Consider the following 17,234-nt stretch of genomic DNA (forward strand, 5'->3'; position numbering starts at 1 on the left):
CACGACACCATTTGTGTAGTCCCATGTACATCTTTCTGTGTACAGTGCTAGTTACTTTATCAAGACTGGGCCAAATTTCTTATGATTGTGATGACTCCAGAACCTTGCAGTACACACAAATACTTATATGCTACATGATCAACTTGTTCTGATCCATTCCACAGATAAAAGGCACAAGGTTTGATTTTTTTGAAGTCTTTGCAGTATTGTTTATCTATCTATCATTGTTTAGTTTTAATGTTACATAATGTGTTCTCAGAAACAACATTCCTATCAATTTACCTGACCTACTTTGTTTTTAATATATTTGAGTGTCATCCTTTTTTCTTTGCAAAACAGTTTTATTTCCATTGTATGTTTGTACAAATAAACAATTAATAATAATGGTAGGCACTTAAACATCAAGACGAAAATTTGTATTCTCATTCTATGTTTGTACAAATAAACAATTAATAATAATGGTAGGCACTTAAACATCAAGACGAAAAGTTGTATTCTCATTCTATGTTTGTACAAATAAACAATTAATAATAATGGTAGGCACTTAAACATCAAGACGAAAAGTTGTATTCTCATTCTATGTTTGTACAAATAAACAAATAATAATAATGGTAGGCACTTAAACATCAAGACGAAAAGTTGTATTCTCATTCTATGTTTGTACAAATAAACAAATAATAATAATGGTAGGCACTTAAACATCAAGACGAAAAGTTTTATTCTCATTCTATATTTGTACAAATAAACAATGACTAATAATGGGAGGCACTTAAACATCAAGATGATAATGAAATGACATAAACAAAGTGTGATGATGTTGTGGTTTGTAGACAGGTCTTACACAGTTGAGTTTCTAAATTCCATTATGTAAATTCAGGGAACTGGTTAAAAGCTTAATTAAAATAGACAATGTATGTTAGGAACTTGGTAATTTCAGCCTTTCTTAGTTCGCTTGAGGAGATATACAAAATTATTTGTCTGGTGTATTTTGCTATCTATGAACTGAAAATAACATGACAGAAATACATGTATGTGAACAACTTTTCTTTCATTTCATGGATTTTTATACAGTATACAGTTGTAAACATCTTTTTTCTTTCTTTGAGAGGTTATATGCAGATGTGTTTAACAATATAATCTGCAATTTTCAATCTTTCCTCTTTAATTTCATTTTATGTGTGTTTATTTGGCAATAGTAATATATACTTCTGAATTGAAATATTCTGTGATAGGTAAATTGATATGTGTTTGTTCTCGGTAAGCTCAAGATTGTTGTTTACATTGTGCCTTAATATTTTTTAATATCAATGTGTTTACCTCCGGAACGACATAGATCTGAATATAATAGCCTCTATATTTAAGCTCTGCTTAGTTTAACATTCCCAATATTATTGAAAATAATATCTCTAGTGATATTCATTTGTCTCGCAATGTATGGTCAACAAGTGATCTAAAAGATCACGACGTTTCGTGCGCCGCTGCAACACTTTGTCAGGTGATACAATATATTGTAAGCAAACGTCTTTTATACTCTACATCTGGGTCTTTTGATCCCTTGTTGACCATACATTGCGAGACAAACGAATATCACTAGAGATATTATTTGTGATACTATATCCCCAATGAGCATTATTCCTTTGTATATTATTGTATACATGTATTATTAGAATGTCTTCATCTCAGTCTGCCCTTCTCTAATCCCTTATAGCAGGGAGTTGAGAGGGAACTCCCTGCTTATATCGTCTATATTTATTTACATGCGTTATGAGGATGAATTAATGGGAATTATGTTTTTAATAAAAAGGTTAAGAGGTATTCAGTGTTTATGTAAAAATAATGAGAACGAAAATCCAATCTTCAATGAAGTTCACTACAAAAATAACACCAATTGATGTAAAGGAATTCCTTACAATTGTATGCTTTGACAAAATATAGAGAAAAATTAAACTTCAGAAATAAAACCCATTTACAATAGTAGACAAGTACACTCTACAATTTGTTGTTTAAATTGTGATGAGTTTGTGGCTTGTGATATATCAGGTCATTCATGAGGTCACGGTTTGAAGTACATTGCTACATTGGCTATTGCTACAAACAAATGCTTCAAATATTCCAATATTGTAGAATTGAAGGTCAATTTCACAATTGATCAGTGTCGTGAAGTGTTTTTATTCTTCTCATTATGATCAACTCTGTGTGTCATATTAAACAGTTTGCCCCTTTGAAATTATGAAAATTCTGTACCTACCTACGGCACAAGAAGAGTTTATGAATGGAGACTTATATTGAATCACTGTGATTGGTCATAATTGAACACATGTATTATGTAGAAATGTGCATGCCATTCGGTATTGACTTACGATGGATTTTTATAATTCAAATTGATTAAAGTCTTTCAAATGTTCTAACATTGAGTGTGAACATGTATTTTGTTTGTATTTTTCAATGTGACTTAATGTCTACATGTCTACTAGTGTCTTTAGGCGTCTGAAATATTACCAGATGTGCAGTTCAATAATGATATGCAGTGATAACTTCTGCCTAAAGATGATTATGAAATAACATTTTGATGAACAAAGTCTTGGAGTTTGGGGGATTATGAGTCACCAATATGAAGGACAGAAACGAGAACTTACCTAAGTTTGAAGTTTGATCTTCATTAATGAAGTAACGGGGAGTCTAGAGATTATGTGAGAGATACGAGCCGCGCATGCGTCAATCAATCTTGAAACTGTGAATATGGGCCAGACATCCGGCCCCTATCATACAGTATAGGATGAAATGCTTGTGAAGGTATGTGTTTGGATGCATGAGAATGTATTCTGGCACAGATAGAAAGACAGAGAGAGAGGGGGTGCGAATGAGGAATAGGTAGAAAGTAAAGGAGATGCAACATTCAAAATAGCAAAAAGATAAAGAAGGGGAATGGGAAATGAAGATAAAATATATATTTAGGGAAGGAAAGACAGGTAGGGGAAATTGGAAAGGTATGTGTGTGTGTGTGTGTGTGTGTGCGTGCGTGTGTGGGTGTGTGTGGGGAAGGGTGTAGGGAAGAGGTCAAGGCTAAAAGAAGATGCAACATTCAAAATAGCGAAGGAAAAGGAACAAGATATATAAGAAATGTTTTTTAGAACCTTAGACAATTAAGAAGATGAAATATAAATACGGATGTAATGTGCGTGTCTGTGTGTATCTTTGAGATACACATAATGAAAGCGAAAGCAAAGTTAGAGAGAGCGAGGGAAATAGGGAGAGAGAAAGAGAGCAGAGTGAGATCGATGGAGAATTGCAAAAAGGTGAATGTGCTTGTTGAGGAATAATGAATTTTTAGTTTTTGTTTAGATTTACACTCTAATTTGTAAAAAGGTTCTATTCATACAATCCCAGATAGCAAAATATCTGGGGCCCATCTGGGATTTGTATGGGCTGACTAAAACCCACATGGCCAATACAAAAACCAGATGTATACCAGATGGGCCTTCCCACCCAGAACCCACACACATGGGCCCCATGTGGGCCCCATGTGGGTTTTTGTTTGTGAAAATCGCACGTCGAACATCGGCTGCATGGGCCCAGCTAAAAACCAGATGTATACCAGATGGGCCTTTCCACCAAGAACCCACAAGTACCAACACATATGGGCCCCATATGGGCCCCATGTGGGTTTTTGGTGGTGATAATCGCACGTCGAAGATTGTCTTCACCCAGTTGAAAACCAGATGTATCCCATATGGGCCTTCCCACAAAGAACCCACAGGTATACGGAGCGCACGTGGCCCATATAAAAACCAGATGTATACCAGATGGGCCTTCAATTCCCATCCAGAACCCACAAGTACCAACACATATAGGCCCCATATGGGCCCCATGTGGGTTTTTGGTGGTGATAATTGCACGTCGAAGATTGTCTTCACCCAGCTGAAAACCAGATGTATATCAGATGGGCCTTCCCACCAAGAACCCACAAATATATCCCATCATGTGCATAATGAGTATGGGGTGCGTGCACATCTATGTTTTTTAACAGTTTATCTAAATTTACAGGATATTTCTTAATTACTGATGATTTAGTTATTTGCAATTCATTTCGAAAATACTACAAAATGTAAATTGCCAATTATTAGGAAATTTCACTACTTTGTTTAAATTACATTTAATTAAACATGAATTAGAAAAAACACTAACTATAATCTAAAACAGATTCAATAAAATACAAGTATATGGAAATGTCTAATCACAGCAAATTAACCAAGTCTTCTTAACACCAATGCCTTTACATTGGAAATGTTAGACGATGTGTTTTGCCATTGACCAAATTAATTAGTACAAGTGCTACATAACCTACTAATTATGTCTGCTAATTGGAGCTTTCAATCAGTGGTTGAAAGTTGTGCCAAATGGTACGACTGGTCCAGTTAAACCCAACTGGTAACCCTGGAAATTGAAATGGGATAAATGAATTCAACTGGGAAAAATAGGAACCCATTTAAACAATATGAAGCCCATTTAAAACCACATTGGCTCATATGGGACCAGATCAAACCCACTTGGCCCATATGGATCCCATATAAAAACCCGCTTATAGCCCATATGGGGCCCATATAGAACCCACTTGACCCATATATAGAATGTGGTAGGTCCCACATAAAACCCACATATGGCCCATCTGGTGCCCAATAGGTAACCCTTGTGTATATTGATGGGCCAATTGTGGGGTACATCTGGGTTTCACGTGGGCCCATCTGGGCCAAGTGGGTACAATCTGGGCCGCCCATCTGGGGCCCTTCTATAACCCGGGTGCAGATTGCTGGGCCCCACATGGGGCCTATCTGGGACCCATCTGGGCCAAATGGGCCAAGTGGGCAAGAGATGGGCTGGCCCATCTGGGCCAAGTGGGCCAGCCCAGTTGTAACCAGATAAAACCCTGATGGGCCCCACAACATTTTGCTATCTGGGATGCCTGCATGGATGTACATTTATTTTTATCCCATTGACCGATCGTATTTATTCACTGACTTGTTTATGAAAAGAATGTCGCTCAGAAAAAATACAGGTCACTATCCATGTGCTATTAAAAGCAACCGATTTTAAAGAGTTCAATAAACAGATAAAAAGCAAAATGAGAGAAACAGATCAACACAATTTTGAGCATGTATTCGATCAAGATTAAGGAAATTAATCAAATCGAACGCACCTCTGTATATATAATTGCACATATATTTCAACATACTGGTTCATCCATTTTTTTACCTTTTTTTCAACATCGCTTTGACAAAAGCACAAAAATGTCATCCGGTTGACCTGCGATTGCCAAGGATGAAGTCGTAATGGATTTGTCGCAGTTGTTATTAAAAGCAAGATTTCGAAACATCGCTTAGAGGGCGTGTGGCGTTATCTGTAGATTTCATTAGGAGATTTCCTGAATAAATGGTGATTTCAACATCGTTTACTTTATCATGTTACTATAGCAGGCGTGGAGTTTTAGTTTGCGCTTGTTCTAGAGCTGGTATTCCATTGTCCTTAATTAAAATCGTGCACTGCACCAGGCTTCATTGTCGCTCATATGACTAGGTTGGTGAGACGCTACTCTTACAAAATCTTTTGTCCAAACTTTGTGTTTGTGTTTTTAACATAAGGAGACAGCACTTCCACTGTCATATAGTAAGTATGTTTAAAAGAGAAAATTGTTTGTATAAGAAATGTATGATAATACAAAAAAGGGAGCTTACGTATTATAGGCGTTCGATATGTGCCTGTCTACGATAAACTGTTTGATTTCAGCAAAAGTTTGTTATCTTTCAAATAAATATATCAATATTCTTATTCAATATGCACACTAATGGGCGTAATTAGTATAATTGATGTTTACCTATTCTTCAATTCAATTCAATTCAATTTAGTATTTATTGTCCATTTCTGGATATTTGATTTTCACTGGTGTAACATAATAACATTTACTAATGTATTTACAAAAATGTAGACATTAAGTTAACAGTGAATACACAAGGTTTAACATATGATTAAGCACAGATTAACAGAGGATCGAATGTTGTTCCATAAAAACTAATTCAGAACAATGGTTAGCATAGTAAATGAAGCAGAGCAAGAGGAGGTGTCAGGTGATCAAACGATTGAACAGGTGAGGTAAATATAAATATACTGATATACTGAGGAGGTTTGGTATATCTACCCGTACATGTATTTTCGTCTTAAACCAATTTGGGAATTATTAATTAGATTAAATATGATATTAAAGTACAACACTGGGTCTTTGAGACATTCCGTTGTACATATGGATGGAGTTTGCTATGAATGATTGCCGAGTTCTCACTCGTGCAGACCTGGGCACACACAAACGAAAGCCTGACCTATTGTAATTGTAATTAGTGTGAAGCGGGTGGGTGGGGTCGTTCATGATTCGTTTGACTTTAGCAACTACTCTTTCTTCATACAGTATGGATACTTCGTGTAGGCTCCTGCCAATTATCCGTTGTGCTACTCTCCTCGTACCGTCTAACTTCTTCTTATCTATTTGAGTTGCATTCCCAAAGTTGTATGTAGCTACACTCTCTATCAATGATCTGTAGAATAGAGTCAGAATTGTTTTGTCTACATGCATCTTTCTCATCATTCTCAAGAAGTACATTCTCTGATTGCACTTTTTTCTAAGCAAGGTAACATTTGATGACCAGTCGAGTGAATCAGATACCGTTGTTCCCAAGTACTTATAACTGTCAACTCTTTCCACAGCCGACCCCTGAATAGTAAGCGGTGGTCTTGCTTGTGGATTTCTCCGAAAATCTATAATCATTTCCTTTGTCTTCGAGACGTTCAACTTGAGATAGTGTCGTTCACACCACTCTACAAATCTGTTTACACAGGTGGCATAATCTTGTTCACTTCTGGTGTCTGACATAAAGCCTGAGATTACAGTATCATCTGCATACTTAATCATTTGACATATGTTGGTGATGTGCTTATACAATTACTGGTATAGATAGAAAATAATACTGGAGAGAGGACACAGCCCTGAGGGGCTCCTATGCTGATGAGTTTCACTTTAGAGTTTACATTTCTCAAGTGAACATATTGTTCTCTTTCATTTAGGAAATCCTGTATCCATAAAATGAGGGTAGGGTGTGCTTTTATCTCAATTAGTTTCTTAATCAGTATGTGCGGTACAATTGTGTTGAATGCACTTGAGAAATCGACAAACAAACATCTTATACAGAATTACCAACGTGGTCCATGTGATTATATATATATATTACGGAGAAATGTCAAAATTGCATCGTCTACACCTTTACCTTCCCTATAAGCAAACTGCAACACATCTATCTGATCCCCAACTTGCCTCATGAGGTGTTTCAACACAATCTTCTCTAAACATTTCATTACGCTACATGTAAGGGATATGGGTCTGAAATCATTCATTTCTTTCGTTTGTTTACCTTTTGGGATAGGGATAATTATTGACCGCTTCCATAGCTGGGGGATTATACCTAGACTTAGAGATTTCTCAAATAGTTTAGTAAACACTGGGGCCAACTGATCCTTACATACTTTCAGAACTTGGTTACCTATTCCGTCTGGTCCGGGCGACTTGTGTGTTTGTAAGCTTGCAAACATTCGTCTAACATCATGCTCATGTTTTTGGATAGGTACTCTGAATGGAATTTCGTCTATTACCTTACATTTCATTTCTTCGTTTTCAATAGAGAAATTTTCTACATCAAATCGGCAATAAAAGTCGTTGAGTTCGTTAACAAATTCACTATCTCGATCAACTACCACAGATTTAGATTTATCTTTATTGTAACCAGTAATATCCTGCATTGTTTTCCATGCCATCCTGGGATTGTTTTCGCGGAAGTTCTGTTCAATCTTTTCCTTGTAGGAATTATGTTTACATTTTTCCGTCTGACGCTTGATTTTTCTTTGGATATTCTTTAGTGACTCAGAGTTTCCAGCTGAGAGTGCTGCTCCCTTCTCTCTGAGCAGATCGCGAAGCTCTTTATTCACCCACGGCTTGTTGTTAGGGTACACTTTAACGAGTCTGTGTGGGATTGTCAGTTCAATGCAGAACTTGACGTAGTCGGAGACAATAGTTGCTTCTTCGTCCAGAGAGTTCGCGGAGTTGATTAACAAGTCCCAGTCGGTGCAGTTTAGGCATGCGCGTAACGCCTCGTTGGTTTCTGGGGTCCAAGCGTATCGTTGCCTATAGTGACGGGCTTGCTACGTTTCAATTTCTGTATATATGCCGGTATCAGCTGTATGTTCCGATGGTCTGATCGGCCTAGTTGATGACACGCCCTTTCCTCTTTATCTACTTTTAATTTTATTTTACTCTCCCAACATTTTTTTTTGACTTTTCAGCTCATTTTCTAATTTTTACTTTAACCATTAGGACCCCGCTAAACTGTATTTGAATATCAAATGCATCTAACTTTGTTATTGCTATATATTTATCACGTATTTTATTATTGTAAATTCTACTGTTATCAGTCGCAAGTTAGTCTGTGAAAAACTATAAATTCATTTTGGGCAATGATAACCATTTCAATTAGATTCATTTCAATAAGTAACAGATTTAGACAACTTGTATAAGAAATACAAAAATAACATTATCATTACAGGTGACTTTTTGGTGAGGGGCATTCGCTGTGTTTTATTTCGTAAAGGGGGAGGGAGCAGCCCTGCGAGGTTCCATTTAATACTGTCATTTGTTTTATACATTGTACCATTAAATCTGTTTAATTCCTCAGTTAATCTACGTTTAATTGATTAAATTCTACTTCTCTTACACACATCAATTATTGAGCAACTGCCCTTATAGAATAGTTGCAATAATCGTTATGATTATTATAATTATTATTATTAATGTTACTATTATCATTATTATTATTATTCTTACATATTTTTTTCAGAATTCTTACCGCAAAGCACCATGGCAGAGAATGATCGAGAAACGTTTGACCAGGATCTAGTGTGCACTTCATGTAATGATAATTCAGAAGTTTTGTCATTCTGCAGTGATTGCGATGTTTACATGTGCGAACGATGTCACAGTGGACATAAGCAAATGCGATTCCTCTTCGCCAAACATCATGTTACTTCAATAAATGACTTGAATACAGTTTCTCATCACCGTGGTGATAGGTACGCATGCGCAGTACATCAACATAATAAAGATCTCTTCTGTGAAACCTGCACAATCCACGTTTGTCCAAAATGTGTCGTCATCAATCATCGTGGTCACCAGCTGATACAAAACCAGGAAGATTTCGAGAAGGATATTGGGCAGAAGATAGATGATATTAATCTTAAATGCAACCAAGAGAAGGATCACCTCAAGAAGAACATTCAACACATAGAGCAGGTTCGACAAGACGTGCACGAAATCATTAAAGACCTTGAAGATGTCATTACGAAAGAACATGAACAAAAGATTGGATATCTGGTAGAGAATCAAGCAACTCTTGTAGAAAATGTGAGATCACTAGAGATAGGGTTCGACGAGGAGCTTGACAAGTTGAAAGCCACTCAAGGAAAGAGGGTTAAGATGATGAGTAGTTGGTTGTCGTCAGTGATGATTGGTAGATTAAATAATCTCGTATGGCGTATGGTGTATGGCGATCTCGAAAAGCTTTTGATAGAAACTAATGATACAACCAGAGTAGATCGTATGAAGCAAGCAGCTAAGAGCATACAGTTTTGCTCTGCGGATGAGAGGCTTCTTGACCATGGTCATCTCCAAGCAGGAATGCACATTGTGAGAGAATTCAAAGTACCAGCTGATATTTGGGGAATGGCAGCACTCTCCTTAGATACCGTGGTGGCAGTTTCAGGAGGAAAAGGAAAGGGAAGTTATAGCTTCTCTTTATCAGGTCAAGAGCAATCGCATCTAGCTAGCAGCAAAGGTAGTGTGCATGATCTAACATTTTTAACTGATGGTAAACCAGTAGTATCTCGTAGCTGTTCGACATGTTGTGTTTGCCCAAACGATGATACGTGCTTTGAATATACATGTAAGCAAGGAGAGTGGGATCTGAGGCTATGTAGTGATCAGAGTGATAACGTATACGCTGTGAATAAGAATCCCGAAATATACATCTTCCAAGGTAGCAACTCTAACCCACAGAGAGTCATCCCTATTGGTAACAAACCAATACAGATCAGTGTCACCAAGACAGGAGTAATGATCCCAAGTACTGGCTCCCAAACACCTAGTACAGTTCATGTGTATGACATAGAAGGTCACCTAGGCAGTACTCTCACAGCGGTGGATGATAGTGAATACCTGTATACTGCAGTGGATAGCTATGATAGAGTATTAGTGGCTAGAGTGAATCGTGGATCACACATGCTGAGATTGATCAGATACAGACTCAAAGGATTACAACTCATGCAGCAAATTACATTCAGGGACCTCAAACTTCCTCATAGAATTGACCAACCACCCTATTTCTGTTACATGGTACTTGTAACACCACTAATGCTGGCCTTCGCTTCTCTTGGCAAGCGTCTATACTTCATTGAACTTGACGCTTAATTTCCTATAGTATCATTTCTTAATGTAGTAGTATAGAAATTTCCTTTTTGATTGTTAAACCAAGGTATTTAGAGGTACCATTTGTGAAAGTTTGTAATCAGAGACAACATTACTGAAAAGGTCTTGTTGGGGCTAGTGTTCATCCGCTGAGTTCATGTAGTTCCCCCAATATTAATTCTTTGTTTACTTTTTTAAATGATGAATCAGACACCCGAATGTGTATTATTGATATGTTGGAAAATACTTTGTACTTTCAGGTAAATTGTATGTACATTTTAGTTAGTAGGATAAAAAGTGGATAAATATGTAAGGCCTTAGTTGTGCTGAAGATATCAGTATTAAAGAGGATGGTCAGAAAATCCCGATTGTAGGAGGGAATTGCAGTGAATTTATTGTATTTTCAAGGTATGTGAATTTTTAATCACATGTGATTGAGTATCAGCTTTGAAATTAAGAAGTTACTATAGCCATAATAGTGTATTATAAGTTACGAAAATCGAAAGTTTGCTGCACTATGAGTGGCTAACAGATAATTGTTTGTTCGTGCAGCGCACACTTGTTGCACACTTGCTGCACGCAACCAATGGATTTTGCTCAATGAGTGAGAGTTCGCTCACGTGTATAGAAAATTGTAATCTTTAAATAGACACTTTGAGTTATGTTTAATGAGATGTAATATGGTATGAGAATATTTAAAGGAATTCTGTCATAATATGAGAGGTATCTAATTCTTTTTAAGCATCAAAACAATCTGCATACAGACAATACCATAGTGTGGAGATGGCCTTGATTCGTTTCCAAAATGATCTTGTGCAGGCTCTTGATAATGGCGATGAAGCAATACTTCTGATGCTTGATCTAACATCTGCATTTGACATGGTGAGCTATCGAATAAGACTGAGAGATAGGTGTTGTTGCCTACTGGTTTGCTTCGTATCTCTTTGGAAGGAAACAACAGTGTTGGCATGTCTGATCCGACCTAATTGGTCCTGTTCTATTTGTCTGCTATACGAGACCTGTCCAGGATATTATTCATACTCATGGCCTTTCGTGATGATGTACGCCCACGATACTCAGTTGTACATTAGCATGAATAGATTACAGAGAATTGGGAAGCTTGAGACCTAGCTGCCTTCATGAGATCCGTAGTTACATGTGTACCAACTATATCACGTTTTGAACGACAGCAAATGGCCGGAAGTCCGATCCATACATCGTCCCCTATGAAGCATCATCAGGATCGAGCTCCCAGCCATTTCAGTGGAGCTAGGATCTCCAAGTGCCTACAACTAAATATGCTTTCGTCATCCCAAGATGTAGGACCAAATCATTTGGAAAATAATGACGCTACATCTAACAGCGGTTGTTGTTAACCTTAGTTGGGTGAGTCATTCAGGATGGCCAAGTTATATTGGTGATTGTTTTAAAGGGTTCTATAGAACACCTACCCCCTGGAAAACCACCCTCCGGATAACCACCCCTAGGAAGACCACCCTCAAGGACAACTACCCCCGGAAAACTATGCCACAGACAACTACCCCCTACGACAACCACCATCTAAGACAACTATCCTAGGGAGTAGTTTTCTGGGGGTGGGGTAGTTCCCCGGGGGTAGTTGTCCAGGGGTAGTTGCCCGGGGGTTAGTTGACCGGGGGTAGTTGTCCGGGAGGGTGGTTGTCCTGGAGGGTGGTTATATTAGGGCACGGGTGGCCAACCCGCGGCCCGCGGAGCATTGAAGAATTGATAATAAAAATGGCTCATAAATGACATGTGGCCCGCATAGCAGCGATGAAATAAGGTACAATGTAGAACATTTACAAACAGCTATCTCTATTTCCATAATTTGTTCCCATCATTCACAACATATTGAATCATTACGTGGTTGATACAGAATTCCTCAAATTTTATCTCATTACATTACATTAACGACTAACACCCGGGGGAAGGGGGGGGGGGGTAGGACATTAGGACATACGGGTGTGTGCCGCTCTAATGGGTGACTTTGTCACACAAAAAGTCCCTAAACATGGGTCCCACTTCTTACAAAAATATCATTAAAAATGGGTCCGTTTCTTCAAAATTTCCAAAATTTTCGGGCGTTTGCCATGCAAACACTCGAGAAAAAAAAACAACAATTGTGGAAATTTTTTCTTTTTTTCTAGAAAAATCACCCCTAATAATGGGTAAGGGTTTCGAGGCTTGAGCGGCACTCCCCGTCCTAACAAACTCTGAGTATTCCCCCCCCCCCCCGGGCATTAACATCACCCGCCGTGTTAATTTCAGTTTGTACATATAAAAATTAATGTTGTGAATCAAGAAATATGTTTGAAATGCCATACTTGACTTGAAACTTACAGCCCTTTTCTCCCGCCTTTGAATTTTCTCATGAATTTTAATCGTAAACTGAATAACGATCTCCTTCCCTATTATGCACCGCGTTCAATGTGATATTTTCTTCACTGATCTGGTTGTTTGCTTGTTTGTTTGTGCAAAATTGCAGGTGTGTACACGTATTACATGAGTGTTTTTTTCTCTTTTTTTGGGGGGGGGGGGGGGGGGGGGGGGGGGGGGGGGGGGAAGACTACCTATGGCCCGCCAAGTTATGACAATCGTAAGCTGTGGCCCGCGATCTTTAAAAGGTTGGTCACCCGTGTCCTAGGGGGTAGTTGTTCGGGGGTTGTTGTCCGGGGGTAGTTTTCCTAGAGGGTGATTGTCCGGGGGGTAGTTGTCCTAGAGGGTTGTTATCCTAGGGGTGGTTATCCGGGGTGGTTGTCCAGGTGGTATGTGTACGGATACGGTTTGGAGGGATTAAACAGTTGGATATATTTATTTGTATTGATTTTAACAAATGGTGATATAAAAGTCTTGTGTTCATATGGTTGTTTTAACGTGTTACACGTAAATATATTTCAATGATAAAAAAGGGTGGATTTTTCAGATAAAAGTCAGATAAAAGATGATGATGTATATTATAATCGATGTTAATCATTCATCTCATGTTTCGCATTCTTCATGTGCTTTCTCTTTTTCTTTTTAATATTCTTCTCACTTCTCCTTCTCCCCCATCTCTCTCTCTCTCTCTCTCTCTCTATTTCTAGTATGCTTTAAAGTGCATTGCATTGTGTGTGAGTATGGCTGAATGTGTTTGCGAGATATTTGAAACTTTTTTTAATAGCATAAATATGCATAATTTTTTATTTTATTTATTGTATGCTTTTATTTTATTCAATGGTATGTGAATGGGCCCCATTTAAAAGCTTTGCTTCTTATGGGTCCATAACCTGTCATTATATTGTAATTGTACCAGTACCAGTGCGATTGTAAATTGTTTTTAATGATTGGTTGAATAAATTAAATTTAAATTTAAATTGAATTTAGTGATCATTTTCATTTTCTTATGATGGATTGTTTTTCCTCTTTGATTTGTATATGCAGGGGTTTTCTTTTCTATTCTCATCTATTAGAGATGTCAGTCATCATTGTAAATAATAAAGTATGACTCACCCTACTCCTCTGGGTTATTATCTTGAATAAATATATTTCAATAAAAAAAAAATGTAAACAAAAATGTGATATTGGTCATAATTATTACGCCCAAACTCATGTTTATTCTTGTTTGTTTACTATTAAATTATTTTTTGTTTTTATCTTTCTTTTTCTTCGTGTTTGTATTTAGATTGTTCATGTGGTATTTTCCACTTTTCATGTATGCTTGCCATATTGTATAATATTGTATTTATGTTTAGCATAGGCTAGGTTTAGATCATTCCTATTTATCGTTATACTTTTATATTGTTGTTTTGTTGTATTCTGTATTCTTTTTATTATTAAGCTATGTTTGTATTCTTTATTATGTATCATTATCATGACATATACATGTGTTGTACTCTCATACCCCAGAAGGGGGTCGAATGAGTCAATAAATTCTATTCTATTCTATTCTATTCCGGCCATTTGAGTGGAATAAATTTCATAGCAGCAAAGTCTTGATTGTACAATCCTTTAAAAAAAATGCAATCCGAGTTTGACTCTCGTTTTATTATACCATCATAATTATGGTATCGTTAAAGAGTCTTGCAATTTCCCTTTAAAATAATCCCCGTTTATATGACTTGTAACCATGGGGTATGCAGTTCACCTTTATATGAAGCGGCGTATCAAGACCTAGTTAGGAAGGGGGAGGGGGAGGGGGAGGGGGAGGGGATGGGGGGGGGGGGGGGTCCCGGCCAATGATGATCAATTGTATTCCACTCAGATATTCACATTTTCGGCCTGAATTTGCATCCATTTGTTTCGGCAGGCCTGAGGTTCCTTACCTATATTCCTCTTCATTATAGATGATGACTTCAATATGATTTTTTTTTATTTTTTATTTTCCTCTTGTCAGAGGTACTTTATTCATTTACAAAAATAACCAACACACAAATCATTACATCATAACAAAATTTTACATTCACTTTAAGTATTTTCTTAAACTATTAAGAGAAAATCTTCAGTGATATAAAATATCCCCGAAGATTTTCCTTAGTTCCCAGATGCTATTTCAAAAGCTCTCAAAAAACTCTCCAAAAAAAATACTATGTCCCGAGAGCCCCCGAAACAACATCCGAGATGTTATCCAAGAGTAACTCGTATTTAAAAACATGCCATATGAAAAAGCTGTTGTATGGTTTACCTTGAAAATAATTTAACATATACATCAAATAGATTGCGTATTGAGCATATGCAATGATTGTATTTATATCTGCTCCATTTGCATGTTTGAAATCAAAACCAGCAATTAATAATTCTTCGTTTAATATAATTTTTTCTTTAAAGTTCAATTCAATCAATTCCACAATACGTTTCCAGAAAAGCTTTACGCTCGGGCACTCTAAAAGAACATGAACGAAAGATTCTGCTGTTTTACAAAAAATGCAAAGGTTTTCATTTACAATTTTCCATTTGCACAGATTGTATCTAAAGGGTAAAATCCTATGAAATGTCTTAAAGTTGAGTTGTTTTATTTTATTGTTTTTCAATGTCTTAAACTTAAATTTTAATGTATCTCTCCAATCAAAATCAATGACAAGGTTCAGTTTACCTTCCCAAAATGTTAATACAGCTGGTTCTCTTTTCTTAAAGTCACACAATAGGCTATAGAAATGGCTAGATTTCATTGAAGATAGTCTTATAAAATCAAGTGTTCTTATTTCGTATAAGTCGCCTTCGAATTGTGAATTTGTTTTATCGTCATGTGCGTAATTAACATCTTGAATTCTTTCGATCCACATTTTTGGGATCGCATTTTTAAGCTTCGTATACATAAAATCAACTAGCAAAGAATTTGAGCCAAGCACTCTACAAATATGTTCTCTTGGCCGAAAACGTCCATTTTCTACAATGTCATTCATTGTTATAATGCCTTTTCTAAACCATTCTTTAAAAAAGAGAGGTTTGCTCTCATGTGTAATATTACTATTGTACCACAATACTTGATTTTCAACATTCATAACTTGTGGAAATTGAATATATTTAAGTTCGCTCCAAGTTACGAGACAGTTAACATAAAAATTAGGTATTTTTTGTTTTAAGCATAACTTTAACATGTCTTTACTGGAACAATTTGTTTTCAAAATTACTAACAACGGACATATTTTTTCAATCCAGTATCTAAACATAAACTTCCACGGTATATCATAATTATTTTCAAAGAAATTGTTAAACCATGATAAATGTAGCGATTGAAATTTAGAGTTTAAGTCGACCATGCCCAATCCTCCCTTTTCAATATCATTAATTAAGACTGTTCTCTTGACTTTTTCTCTTTTTGAATTCCATAGAAAATTATACATCAGTTTATTCAAATCAACAACTAGTTTCTGAGGGATAGGTAATACCGAAGCAACTTCAATATGATATAATTTACATGACGGGCAACCTATCCCTCTTCTTGGTGTATGCCTATGACCCCACCCACACTCTCACACACATTGATTGGACATTTAGCAGTGCAGAAAGCTCAAAGGATTAGGAGTGCTGAGTGCAGTTGATAAGTACTGGTATACTCCGTGATGTTTAACAAAATGTGGACATGCAGGGCAGTAATTGCACTGCCCCCAACCCCATCCCTTCCCCTCTTGTCAGCCACTTGTCATAATCTTGCCCGTGACGAAGGCATGTTTGTGCATCAAAATGAATAAATGACAGTGAATGGTCCAACACGACGAAGAGCTAGCATTTGTAGTAAGGTGAACCTTTTGTTATACGCATCTTCCCGCTTGGCTGCAAGTTCGCTACAAATAAAAAAGAAAACACCTATGAAGCATATTGTGCACTATGATAAAATCTTTCGAATAAACAATGTGTGCTTAGTTTGTGTGGTAGTGGCAAGCAATTAAAAAACTAAGCATGATATTAGACTTCGGCCCTCCGCTTAACTACACACCCCATCCAAATAAAGGAGATATATTTTGAACTTCGATTACACTAGCATGCATATTGTCTCTGTTTGAATATTAATGATTAACAAATACAAGGTGTTAACCTGATAATAACACATCGATGTGGTCAAAGGAAAGACAATATTTATTGAAACCATAGAGATAATTATGCCATTAAAGATTGTTCACTGCCCTATTATATGCCATAATGGTAGAGTATGTTGTGTTCTGTGCCATTTATCTCGGATAAAACTTAAATT

At 36.8% G+C, this 17,234-nt stretch overlaps 1 protein-coding gene across 1 annotated transcript; it reads left to right on the top strand.

Annotated features, from left to right (window-relative positions):
- Positions 1 to 8,880: 8,880 nt before the first annotated feature.
- LOC105437921 lies at positions 8,881 to 11,473 on the top strand. Its single transcript, XM_011665085.2, has one exon. The coding sequence runs from the start codon at positions 8,948 to 8,950 to the stop codon at positions 10,550 to 10,552; it is 1,605 nt and encodes a 534-aa protein (XP_011663387.2). The 5' UTR covers positions 8,881 to 8,947; the 3' UTR covers positions 10,553 to 11,473.
- Positions 11,474 to 17,234: the final 5,761 nt, after the last annotated feature.

Source organism: Strongylocentrotus purpuratus, unplaced genomic scaffold (genome assembly GCF_000002235.5).
Source record: "Strongylocentrotus purpuratus isolate Spur 01 unplaced genomic scaffold, Spur_5.0 spur5_scaffold_20, whole genome shotgun sequence".
Taxonomy (NCBI): Eukaryota; Metazoa; Echinodermata; class Echinoidea; order Camarodonta; family Strongylocentrotidae; genus Strongylocentrotus; species Strongylocentrotus purpuratus.